This window comes from Podarcis raffonei, chromosome 14 (assembly GCF_027172205.1).
Source record: "Podarcis raffonei isolate rPodRaf1 chromosome 14, rPodRaf1.pri, whole genome shotgun sequence".
In the NCBI taxonomy this organism is placed as follows: Eukaryota; Metazoa; Chordata; class Lepidosauria; order Squamata; family Lacertidae; genus Podarcis; species Podarcis raffonei.
Window position 1 is genome coordinate 16,721,326 of NC_070615.1, and position 13,015 is coordinate 16,734,340.

The 13,015-nt window shown below is 43.8% G+C and overlaps 1 protein-coding gene across 4 annotated transcripts in view; it reads right to left on the bottom strand.

Annotated features, from left to right (window-relative positions):
* ARNT2 (aryl hydrocarbon receptor nuclear translocator 2) overlaps positions 1 to 13,015 on the bottom strand; it is a 153,275-nt gene that overhangs the window by 13,764 nt on the left and 126,496 nt on the right. For all 4 annotated transcript variants that reach the window (XM_053365471.1, XM_053365470.1, XM_053365472.1 and 1 more), the window contains exons 13-15: positions 12,592 to 12,664; positions 11,372 to 11,495; positions 3,471 to 3,570 (exon numbers count right to left, since the gene is read on the bottom strand). In XM_053365471.1, the coding sequence (XP_053221446.1) occupies positions 3,471 to 3,570; positions 11,372 to 11,495; positions 12,592 to 12,664 (297 nt within the window). The remainder of the gene's footprint in view (positions 1 to 3,470; positions 3,571 to 11,371; positions 11,496 to 12,591; positions 12,665 to 13,015) is intronic.

Sequence of the window (13,015 nt, forward strand, 5' to 3'; positions counted from 1 at the left end):
TGGAGTTATTAGAGGAATTCGGTAAATTGTCTGGGTTTAAGTTAAATAAAATAAAAACTAAGATCTTAACAAAAAATTTGGCCGAAGATGTAAAAAACCAGCTAGAACTAAAAACAGGTATTAAAGTGGTGAAAAAGGTAAAATACCTGGGAATATGGATCTCCCCGAAAAATATAAATTTAGTGGAGGATAACTACACTAAGGTCTGGAGAGAAATTAAGAAAGACTTAGATACTTGGAATAGGTTAAAATTGTCCTGGACAGGAAGGATGGCCGCGATTAAGATGAGCATTCTTCCGAGACTACTGTTTTTATTCCAGAATATCCCGGTAATTAGAGGTACGGCATGTTTTAAGAATTGGCAAAGAACTTTAGCTAAATTTATATGGCAAGGGAAAAGGGCAAGAATTAAATTCAAACTCCTCACGGATCTAAGAGAAAGAGGGGGTTTTGCAGTTCCGAACTTAAAACTTTATTATGAAGCCGCTTGTCTTTGTTGGATAAAAGAATGGGCCATTTTAAAAAACACGGATTTGTTGGATCTAGAGGGATTTGACATTAGATTCGGCTGGCATGCTTATTTGTGGCATGATAAAGGAAAGATCCACAGAGGCTTCTCTAATCATATCATTAGAGGCTCGTTATTAGAAGTTTGGAACAGGAACAAAAAGCTGATTGAAAGAGACACCCCTTGGTGGCTTTCACCAATTGATATCTTAACAATAAAAAAGTTAAATCTGGAATGTGAAAGATGGACATACGAAGATCTCCTAGTTAAATCAGAAAGAGGGTGGAAAATTAGACCGTACGAAGAGCTAAAGGATAAATTAACTGGATGGATACAATTTCACCAAATTAATGCGTTATGGTACGATCATAAAAAAATAGGAATGAGTGAAAAAAAGTCCAGGTACCAGGTGGAAATCTTAGAAAGTAATACTAAACTTTTATCCAAAATGTATAACCAACTGTTAGACTGGGATACTAAAGATGAAGAGGTGAAAGGAGTCCTGGTCAAATGGGCCAGAGACCTTGGATATAATCTGGAGTTTGACAGATGGGTAAAACTTTGGAAGAAAGGTATGAAGTTCACAGCATGTGCTGCTCTCCGAGAAAACATGGAGAAAATGATGTATCGTTGGTACATCACCCCGGCAAAACTGGGGAAGATGTATAAGACCGGAGACAGCACATGCTGGAAATGTAAAATTAAAGAGGGTAATTTCTTTCACATGTGGTGGACCTGTGACGAAGTGAAAAGATTTTGGGGACAAATTTACGATGAATTAAAAAGAATACTGAAATACACCTTCCCCAAAAAACCTGAAGCGTTCCTTTTAGGTATGATCGGAGAGGAGATCAAAAATGAAGACCAAACATTCTTTCAATATGCAATGGTGGCCGCCAGGATTTTGTTAGCGCAAAACTGGAAAACTTCCAATATCCCCACCATTAGAGAATGGCAAATGAAATTATATGAGTATATAGAATTAGCTAGAATGTCACAAAAAATTAGGCATCAAAAAATCGTTAAGTTTACGAACGACTGGAATAAATTTCTAAGTTACATTGAAATCAATCTAGGTATTACCAAAATCACAGTGGGCGGAATCTAAAACCTGCGATGTAAAGAGCTGATATAATACAATCTGCAGATAAGCGATGAGTTTATTTTGCCTAAACTGAGATGGAAGGAAGTCAATTGAGTGATGTTATGTTGGTTTGTCTGTTTTATGTTTATAGGCGTTATTTGTTGTTGTTGTTTGTTTGTTTGTTTGCTTTTTTTTCTTTTCAGTCTTTTTTCTTTTTTGTATTGTTTGATGTCGTTTCCAAAATATCAATAAAAAGATTAGTAAAAAAAAAAAAAAAAGTAATGTAGTCCTAGCTTCACATATCAGATTTAATTAAAGCATATTTTAATATTGGCAATATCCTCTAGGGCTACTTACTGATTGCTTTTTCATTCAGGCAATAAACATCAAGGAAGGTTTTTTCTTTCCAAGAAAAGCGTTTCCTTCCCAAGAACAACACTATCAATTATATGCTCAAAATAAACCACACCACACTCGTTTCTACAAAAACATAGCTGGCATTTGATTTCTAATTCCCTCTCCTGGGCACCTAACTGGTGAATGGTGTGCTCTCTCACCCTCTCTCCTTTCTTGTTCGTTGTTCAGCGGCTCTGAAATTTAGGGTCACTACACAATTCAATGAAATCCTACTTGAATAGCTGCATGAGTTACAGCTGTTTAATGTGCATTTAGACGATGCACATCTGTGTATAAGAACAGGCATCCCTTTTTTGGAAGAGGCATTTTAATTGAATGAGAGAGAGAAGGGGGTTGCCTCTTCTAAGATGGTGTCTGCCTTCTGCAGTTTTCAAAACCGCGGTTCCCAACATGGGACACACGCCCCGCAGGGGGGCAATTTGATTTTTAAGAGGGGCAATTCCAGAATGAGTTAGACCAAGTTAATGGCCTTTTAGGCTTCCTCCATGTGAATAGGAGTTCACTTTTAGAATAATAAGAATTATATGTCATGGGGGGGGCGGCAATCAGGATTTTAGAGATGCTTAGGTGGGGCATGGCCAAAAAAAGGTTGGGAACCACTGTTTTAAAACTAGTTGTATAAAAATTATATCACACACACACGAAAGAAATATAATCATTTTGATTATTATTCTGTGTTCTTTTTAATGTTTTTATATTGCTGAATGATGCAATATATGAATATTTTTCTAAATAAAAAAGGGCACTTTTTTAATCAGGCAAAAAGTTTTAAATAAATCAATTAATCTAACTAATAAATCTATTAAGCTGCATCAGACTTTACCTTGTATTTCAACCCCGCCCCCCCAGCTGTTGTTACTATTATAATGCCCCTCTTTGGGTTTGCTTCCTTTCCCATCTTGCTCCTCCTCCTCCTTTGCAGTCCCCTTTTCGCTTCTTTGCATTTTGTCTTAATTCCCCCCCTCCTGCATTCTACTAGCTGTCTTTTCTTTACTGTATCCAGGTGAGATTTATACTTTTGCGCCCTGAGCCAGGTTTATTAGTCGCTCTCTAAAAAGGCATTTACCAAATTTTTATTTTTTTATTTTTATTACAAACTCAGTTATTTCAGCAAAGACCCTCAAGAAATGGCAAAAAATGATTGTCAGCTATATACATCAGGGCAAGAGACCTAGACTGCGACTAACTGTATTGTATCAACATTCCCAGAAGGTGAGCACAAGTCAACTACATTTGCAAAAACACCATGATGCGGCCCATATACAAAATTTCAGATCCTGAAAAATCCTATTAGTGGATGATTCCAGGGCAAAGTGATTTCTGGAATGTGGCCACAGGGATTCTTTCCTATATGGAGAATTAAGCCATGATGCTGTTAAGAATCAAGGGCCGTCTCCATCTATGACTCTTACACAATTGCGTTTCCTTTCTTGTGATTCATTCTGCTGCCATGTACAATACCTGAACGATTTTCCAGAATGTCCCGGCTGGAAGGGGCTCCCTTGAGAGTAGATCTGCTGGTTACCGGCTGTGGATGCTGAAGGCATCATCTTTTTATCTGCTGCAAGAACAAGCACAGAAAAAGCCATTTCAGGATAACGGGATGGGAATGCACAGGAAATGCACATTGCGCGGCAATGGGAAAATGGTCTCTTGTAGGAAAACAACAACAACTACAAAACGCACACAACCAAAACCAAAAGTTGGTAGGGCTCCCTTTCAAAAATACCATTACAGTGGTACCTCGGGTTAAGAACTTAATTCGTTCTGGAGGTCCGTTCTTAACCTGAAACTGTTCTTAACCTGAAGAACCACTTTAGCTAATGGGGCCTCCTGTTGCCGCCGCGCCACCAGAGCACGATTCTCATCCTGAAGCAAAGTTCTTAACCCGAGGTACTATTTCTGGGTTAGCGGAGTCTGTAACCTGAAGCGTATATAACCCAAAGTACCACTGTACAAACAATGTGGAAATTAACAACTTGCTTCAGGACTGATGAGACAATCTTGCACTCCAGTTATACTAGTGGGGCTGCTCCCAAGGTCACAGTTATGCCAATGCACACTTTTTCAGGCTAGTAATGTTTGTGGCCTTATGTGCAAGGCTGATACAGTCAGGTCAATTTTTAACCACATTCCTTTAAGAATAACCCACCAGGAAGCTCTGCACATCCCATCAAAACTTTGTGTGTGTGTAGGGAGGGACTGTGACCAGCCAACGGAGAAGCTGAAGAAGAGACACTGGAGGTAGAAGGGAAGGTCTTGTCACTGTGAGTCCAGGGCTGCCTTTGCAGGTGGCAGCAGCTGCACCTATCCTGAAGGAGCAGGCAGCTGCACACTCAGCAGGCTCATAGGGTGAGAGTCTCATGCGTGAGCACACCCTGTCTTATCTTTTAAAGCTTGGCGGGAGGTGCATGGCAGTTGTTGGGACATCTCTGTAGCTCCTGTTTGGGTCTTGCCTTTGTCATATCTCTTCCCTTCCTCACAGATCCTGAACTCTTGGCTCCTGGACCTTGTGCTTTCTACTGAGCCTGAACTGCTATTAGCCTGCATAAAGACTATTGGCCTTGTGTTGCGAGGCAATAGTCTGACAGTAAGACAGTTGTATCATCCTAAAAAAAAGGTGCGGTGGGGGCAGGAGGTGGGAGTACCGCTGCAAGAGATGGGGATTTGGAGTGTAGCAGCACACACTCAATTATCCACGTAGCACTATCCTTGTCTGCTGCTTCTCTGCTCTGGGGAGATGCTATAGTTTGGTAGTAGATCACATGCTTCTCATGCAAAAGGCTCCAGGTTTAATTCTTAGCATTAAACCTGGATCAGGTAGCCAGTGATGGAGAATACCTCTCTCTGGCTAAGACCCTGGGGTGTCACTGCCAGTCGGAATCGATAATCCTAGTGTAGACAGATGTACCCCTATGTCTGACCTGGAAAAAGCTTCCTCTGTTCATTTTGGACCTTGAATGGGGAAGTAGAAACAGTGCCCTCTCCAGGTGCATCATCACAATACAAAACATACAGTACGTACAATTTGGCACCTTTAACAGTGCTCAAAATCTAACATCTACAGCAGCTGCTTTGTGGCACCGTGAGTGAGCACGTTCCTTATATGCATAGGGTTCTGGATTCTATCCATAAATTGCAACACCCTAGAGGTCCCGGGCACTAAGGAAGTTAGATTAGCCTCAACCAGAGCCAGGGCTTGGTGGAACGCTCTGTCTCATGAGACCAGGGCCCTGCAGGATCTGATTTCTTTCCGCAGGGCCTGTAAGACAGAGCTGTTCCGCCTGGCCTTTGGCTTGGAGTCAATTTGATTCCCTCCCCCTCTTTCTTTTCCCTTTCTCCTCCTGTGATGAGGCTGCATGTTAATGTTTTAATGTTTTATTTTAATCTTGTTTTTAAGTTGTATTCATTCAACTTGTTTTTATTATTGCTTGTTAGCCGCCCTGAGCCTGGCCTTGGCTGGGGAGGGCGGGGTATAAAAAAATATATTATTATTATTATTATCCCTGACACCGCCAGTTTAGAAGGATGAGGCACATAGGAAGTGATGGGAAAGACAGCTCTCTGCTGGAGGAGATTCTGGCAAGTTGCTGTCAGTCAGAAAAGAGAGGGTTGGACTAGACAGAAAAGGCTTGAAGGGCCGTAGCAGAATGGTAGAACTTGTGTTTTGCCAGCAGGTTAAATCCCTGGCATCTCCAGGCAGGGCTGGGAGAGAACCCTGTCTAAAAGCTGCTGTCAGTCAGTGTAAGTAATACTGAGATAGATGGATCAATGGTCTGACTTGGTACAAGACAGCTCCCGCTGTTCTTAAATAATCGGACCTGATATAAGCCTGTGTTGCTTTGTTCACAAGCCGCAAGCTATTCTCCACGCCCACAAGGTTCAAAATGTGAGTTTCTGTGCAGGAGTTGTGGCACGGGCACTGCAGAGCCAGCAGCTGAAGCATGTGAGGTGAGGGCTGGCCTCACCGCCAGAATGTGTATGCTAAAACAGCCATTTGCCTGGCTCCTGGAAGTGAGTCAGAGGCAGTTAAAGACTTAGTTGCTGACCAGGGATGGATCTAGTTCAGTTCAGTTCAAGCTTATTTGTCTTCCTGGCCTCCGGCCATTAACAAATCTCGGGAATCTAAAACGCACTGCAAACAACAACTGCAATGTTACATAGAGCAGCAAATTGACCTGAAGACATTGCACAACAATTAAAAAGCATTTCCTCAGAGCTTGATCTCAGATATTTGGAGACGAGTCGGTGGGCAGCTGGTAGGATTTAGCAGCTGTCAAAGCAAAACTGGTGACACTAGAGCACCGTGTGGAGGTCAAGGTGTCAGGGCTGCCGTTCTTCACCTCTGGGTCCCCAGATGTTGTTGGACTGCAACTCCCATCATCCCCAGCCAGTTTAGTTAATGGTAGGAATGATGGAAGTTGTGGCCCAACAACATCTAGGGAGCCAAGGTTGAAGAGCAGTAGGTTAGAGACTAGGGAGAACCAGTCCCAAATCCCCACACAGCATGCAGGTGTGTGGGTCAGTCATTCTCTCTCAGGCTAAGCTACCTCACAGGGTTGTTGTGTAGATAAAATGGGAAGAGAGAATTCATTGTATCACCTTGAACTTCTTGGAGGAAAGATAAGGGGAAAAGCTTAATAACTACATACAATGATTTTTTAACATGACCTCTTTGTTTCCCAATGTCAACTTTTGTCCATTGGACTCACATACATGCCAAAGCTCCACAAACTGCTAAACAACTTCTGTTTTAGATTCCCTAAAATTGGACATGGACATGTAGTAACATTTGTCGTCATTACTGCAGAAAGGAAATCCCCCGCAAATGATTGTATAAAAACAAACAACTTCTGTTTTAGATTCCCTAAAACTGGACATGAACACATGAACATGATATATATCATCATTACTACAGAAAGGAAATCCCCCGCAAACGATTGTATGAAAAACAAAGGGATGTTTGATCCAGAAACTACTCCGAGGTGCATGAAATGAAATTTAAGTTGGGTAAAATCTCTTCTTAATGAAAATTTTGACAACTGCAGCATATAAGGTTCTCAAGTTCACATAATAAGAATAATATTTGTTGGTTGTTTTTCTCACAGCGTGACCCAACACAACTTACATAAAAACCAGTTCAGAACATCCAATAAAAATCTAAAAACACAGCTAGACAGATAAAACTCCTCAGGGCTTACAGATTCCACCCCAAACAAAAAAAAAAGCCACAATGCCACCCCTTAAACTAAGGGTTAAAAGCCTGGGTAAAGAGTAAAGCCTTTGCCAGGCCCGTAAAAATAAAGATATTGCCAGGTGTGCCTTCCTAGGGAAAACATTCCACAAGCAGGTGGGGGTCACCACCGAAAAGGCCTGCTCTCCTGTTGCCGCCATCCTTTGGAAGGGGCACACAGAGAAGGGCTTCAGATGATGATAGCAGGTTCGCCGAAATGACTTTAGGGGACAAAAGTGGATGGAATGGACACACTGCGGACCCTCAATTTTACATTCTCTTTTTGAAGCAGCATCATTCTCTCTCTCTTGAGCTGATGTTCAGTGGTTGTGAGAGCTGCCACTTAGGGTCTCAAAATGACACTACCTACACCTAAGAGGGAGGGACACGGGCGGCGCTGTGGGTTAAACCATAGAGCCTAGGGCTTGCCAATCAGAAGGTCGGCGGTTTGAATCCCCGCGACAAGGTGAGCTCCCGTTGCTCGGTCCCTGCTCCTGCCAACCTAGCAGTTCAAAAGCACATAGAAGTACAAGTAGATAAATAGGTACTGCTCCGGCAGGAAGGTAAACCGCATTTCCGTGCACTGCTCTGGTTCGCCAGAAGCGGCTTAGTCATGCTGGCCACATGACCCGGAAGCTGTACGCCGGCTCCCTCGGCCAATAAAGCGAGATGAGTGCTGCAACCCCAGAGTCGGTCACAACTGGACCTAATGGTCAGGGGTCCCTTTACCTTTACACCCAAGAGGGAGGCACCAGCAGGTTCAGGGAAACCCCAAGTAGTTTGCAGAAGAAGAACAACAAAAATTAGGGGGGGGGAACCTTAATGGGAAAAACTCAGACATCCCAGTAGGAAGTAAGCTAGGTCAGTGATCTGACTCAATGTAACATGTTCTATGGCCATCCAATTGTTCGTCATATGGAAAGGCAGTAACAGCTCAGTGGTACAGCATCTGCTCTGTATGTTTAAGCTCCAGGTAGGGCTTTGCCTGAAACCCTGGAGAGCCACCGCAGGTCAGAGCAGACAATATTGGGCTGGATGGGCCAATGGCCTGATTTGTTAGAAAGCACCTTCTAGTGGCAACGGAAGGTTGACTGGGCATGGGGAGGCAGAAACAGGGTTTTTTTGGGGGGGGGAATGGAGTGGCTGGAATCCAGAACAGAAACACTCTGCACTGCAACATCTGCTTGTAGGTCCCACTTGCTAGGCCAAGCTGTGTGCCTAAGGAAAGCCATCTAGTGAGGCTTCCCCAGAAAATCTGATTTCTGGTATTTGGCTGTGTGTTTCCACAGAGGCAGGGGGTAGAAGGAGAGTTCCTTATTTTCGAATTTGGACTCTCAGCAAGTGCAGAACTTCTGACCTCAGCCCATGTCCTCGACAGTTTTATATATATAATCTGTCTCGTAAGACATGCTGCTTATAAACATATGGCTCTTTCTTCCTGCTAAGATACGTGCTTGACGGCTGCAGAGCAAACGTCCCCACCAAGATTGGCCCCTCTGCATGAGCTTGGACTATTTGCACAAAACCAGTCCAAAATCAACACAATGCTAAATCCTAGAAGTAACGTGCAGGTTTGACTGTATATTTTTGATCACACCTAAGTGAAAAATGCGACTTTTTATCATTTAAGGAAAAAAGGACACGGAATTATAAATGGTGCCTAATCTAGAGAAAGCCATAGGTGGAACTTATTAAACGCACACACACACAAATGAAAATATCTCTCGTGCCGTTCATCTAAGTCTTGTAGTCAACCTCCACCCCTTGCATATTTGCTTTAGTTCCTTCCTGGTATGCAAAACTCATACAAACAGCAAACTATAGTTTGCACTTGCCCTGTAAAGTAGGATCAAATCCCAGTTTTGCAATCCTGTTTGCGGGAAAATGTAAATAATAAGAACACAGGAAGTTGGTTTCCACTGAGCCAGACCATTGCTCCATCTATCTCAGTGGCTCTTCAGGGTTTCAGAGAGGAATCTTTTTCTGCCCAGCTCAAGATACCAGAGACGGAACCTTTTGTATACAAAGCATGCACTAGGCCAGTGAGCTGTGCACTTTCTCTAAAAACAGGAAGCTGCCTTATACAATCATACACTGGTTTTCGAACAGCTTAGTTCTCGAACGTTTTGGCTCCCGAATGCCGCAAACCCAGAAGTGAGTGTTCCAGTATGTGAACTAATTTTGGAAGCCAAACATCCGACGGGGCTTCCGATTGGCTGCAGGAGCTTTGGTTTCCAAACTTTTTGGAAGTCGAATGGACTTCCGGAACGGATTCCGTACGACTTCTGAGGTTCAACTGTATTGTTGTTTTCCTCCATTCAATCTAGCCCAGCACTGACTACAGTGGTACCTCGGGTTACATACGCTTCAGGTTACATACGCTTCAGGTTACATACGCTTCAGGTATGTACATACGCTCCAGAAATAGTACCTCGGGTTAAGAACTTTGCTTCAGGATGAGAACAGAAATCACGTAGGCCAAAATCATCTGGAGGGCTGAGGTTGAGGAAGCCTGGGTCAGACCATTGGTCCATCTAGCTCACAACTTGTCTATAATGACTGGCTATAGCTGTCCTGGCCCACTGCTACCACTCCCACGATTCTTCCAATATTTGGGAGCCTCCACGCAGCACGGGACAATTATTGCTTGGGATGACACAGGTTGATGCTGTAGGTTGGAATCTTGTTGGTTGCTAATGGACCGTTCCTACGGTGACCCAGATCGACTTTGAAAAGTCAAGGCCGGGTGAGGTAAGCAGAACAAGAAGTTCAGGGAGACCTAATGTTTTTCCTTGTTGGCAAAAGGTCATTGTGTACCTAGAAAGGACCCCCTGGTGGCTATCTCCTCATTTCTCTTTAGTTGCAAACAGTGGGATGTTTCGGACTTAGCTGAGAGCTACTTGCACGATGATTAATTCAAAACAAATGTAAAAACTTCATCCTCAGCAGGGAAGGTTAGGAACAATAAAAAGGGGAAAACATCACTTCTTTAAACTGTTACTGAAAAAACACAGCACTCCTCCCACCCAGGAAGAGACTAGGCTTGTTTATGGATGGAATAGCTACTTGCTGTACTGTTCTTCACCAGGCTGACAGGCACCGTTTGAGAAGCAAGCCCCTTGGTTTTCCCTTTTACTAAACTTAACTTTCTTTATTAATCTGCTGCATTGTAAAACTTATCTACGAGACCAGAGTTACTTACTGAGTGACTTTTGCTGAAAGCAGCACAGAATGTGGTTGTAAGAACTTGGTTAAAATGATTGACGGACTGCACCTAACAGTGTTTTACTCAGAGCAGACCCATTGAAATTAATGGATATGGCTAACATAGGTCCATTAAATCCATTACTGTCAGCAGAACATTGTTGGATACAATCCTTTGTTATTGCCTAGGCAGGAGCCTGTGGCTCAGTTGCAGAGAATCTGCCTTGTATGCAAAAGGTCCCTGGTTTAATCCCTAGGTAGGGCTTGGAGAGAACATCTGAGGCCCTGAAGAGCTGTGCTACTTGATCATGGTGCCATCAGACTCAGATTCTCCCCTTCCTATAAGGAAACCTAATTGCTTGGGGCCTGCTAGCCATCCTCAGCTACTAGCCACTATAGGAACGCGGGTGGTGCTGTGGTCTAAACCACTGAGCCTCTTGGGCTTGTTTATCGGAAGGTAAGTGGTTCAAATCCCCGTGATGGGGTGAGCTGCTGTCGCTCTGTCTCAGCTCCTGCCAACCTAGCTGTTCAAAGGCACACTAGTGCAAGTAGATAAATAGGTACCACTGTGGCGGGAAGGTAAATGGCGTTTCCGTGCGCTCTGGCTTCCATCAAGGTGTTCCGGTGCACCAGAAGCCGTTTAGTCCTGCTGGCCACATGACCCGGAAAGCTGTCTGTGGACAAACGCCGATTCCTTTGGCCTGAACGCGAGATGAGTGCCGCAACCCCATAGTCACCTTTGACTGGACTGTCCAGGGCTCCTTTACCTTTATATTTTTACTAGCGCCCCCCCTCCCACCAAGGTATGCACATTGGAAGGGAATGTTTGGTTCTGTATCTATTGAAGATACAAGTATTTTGTCAGAATAGAGGATCACAAATAGCAGCGATACCAATAACAATCTTAAGAGCAGAGTTTACTTACTAGTAGTTATGCCAGCGAACATCTCGGCAAACCTTGGATCCCTCTCTTGGGAGAAGATGGCATCAGGCTTCTCCACTGGCTTCCCACTCTCATGAACGTTAGACTGTATACTTGGAACGGGTACCTATTTGCAACAGGCAGAGAGAAGGAAGTCACACACCCCTTTATGGCTAAGCTTCCACCTTTTCCAACAGCAGTAAGCTTCAAGATTCAATTGTCTTACGATTTTCTGTACTGCCACAGAGCAACTCAGGCCCATTTGAATGCTCTTCAGGACATGAACCAGGGGTCCTCTGTGTCAGGCATTCATTCCCAAACAACGGCTTATCGTGTAGCAGCAAGTATTCCGGTGGACAGGGAGAAATCTGTGGTTGATACTGCTGCCATGTGACTGCAAACTAAGCCATGTTTTGGCTTAGTGCTGCATCAGAACTTGGGGTAAATGATTTGTTTCTCCCAAACAAACCATGAGTGGTAGAGCCAAGAACAAACCTTGGTTACAGCTCATGGTTTGTTTGGAGTGAGACAAACCAAAAGCCTGCGTTCACCTGTAATGGTTAGATAAATCATGGTTTAGCTCTCATGACTGTGATTTTCTCCCTGTGCAACAACATACTTGCTTGTTCCCATTGAACTGTTAGCTTAGTATTATGGGTAGACCCCACATGGTTTGTATGGAAGTGAGAGCTGGACCATAAAGAAAGCTGATCACCGAAGAATTGATGCTTTTGAATTATGGTGCTGGAGGAGACTCTTGAGAGTCCCATGGACTGCAAGAAGATCAAACCTCTCCATTCTTAAGGAAATCAGTCCTGAGTGCTCACTGGAAGGACAGATCGTGAAGCAGAGGCTCCAATACTTTGGCCACCTCCTGAGAAGAGAAGACTCCCTGGAAAAGACCCTGATGTTGGGAAAGATGGAGGGCACAAGGAGAAGGGGACGACAGAGGACGAGATGGTTGGACAGTGTTCTCGAAGCTACCAGCATGAGTTTGACCAAACTGCGGGAGGCCGTGGAAGACAGGAGTGCCTGGCGTGCTCTGGTCCATAGAGCCACGAAGAGTTGGACACGACTAAACGACTAAACAACAAAATGGGTAGAACAGGCCAGTATGTGCTTGTGGTGTTGCTTAGTTTTCCAATTCCTGCCTATTTTTATACACAAACAAACAAACAAACAAACAAACAAACAGGGAGTCCACCTCGCCAGGTATGTCTCACCTGAGATAAGTCATATGATGATAGTCCATCTCTCTGGTGCACCTCAAGCTCTGCTTGTTGTTGCTGAAGTTGCCTGGAAGCAGGAAAGAGAAACTGTTGCTGCAGGACTATATTTAACAGACAGGAAGATTGTCTGGCTGGCTGTGACTCGCCAGCTTAATATCCAACGTGCGCCTCCTTGCCCTATACCCTCTTGGTCCAACCTGTTCACCTTCCCCAATGATAAAGCAAGCATGGTTTTAAATTTTGCCCCAACACAGGAGAGGAAAGATGGGTGACTGGTGGGACCAGGAAGGAACAAAGCAGGAGATGTCTGTGTATGCAGAACCATAATTAGAGACATGCAGGTGTTTGTAACCTTCTTCCCCTGTAAGGTATTCCAGCAATAAATCATTTTCCAATTTAAAGAAAAGGGCATTTGGGA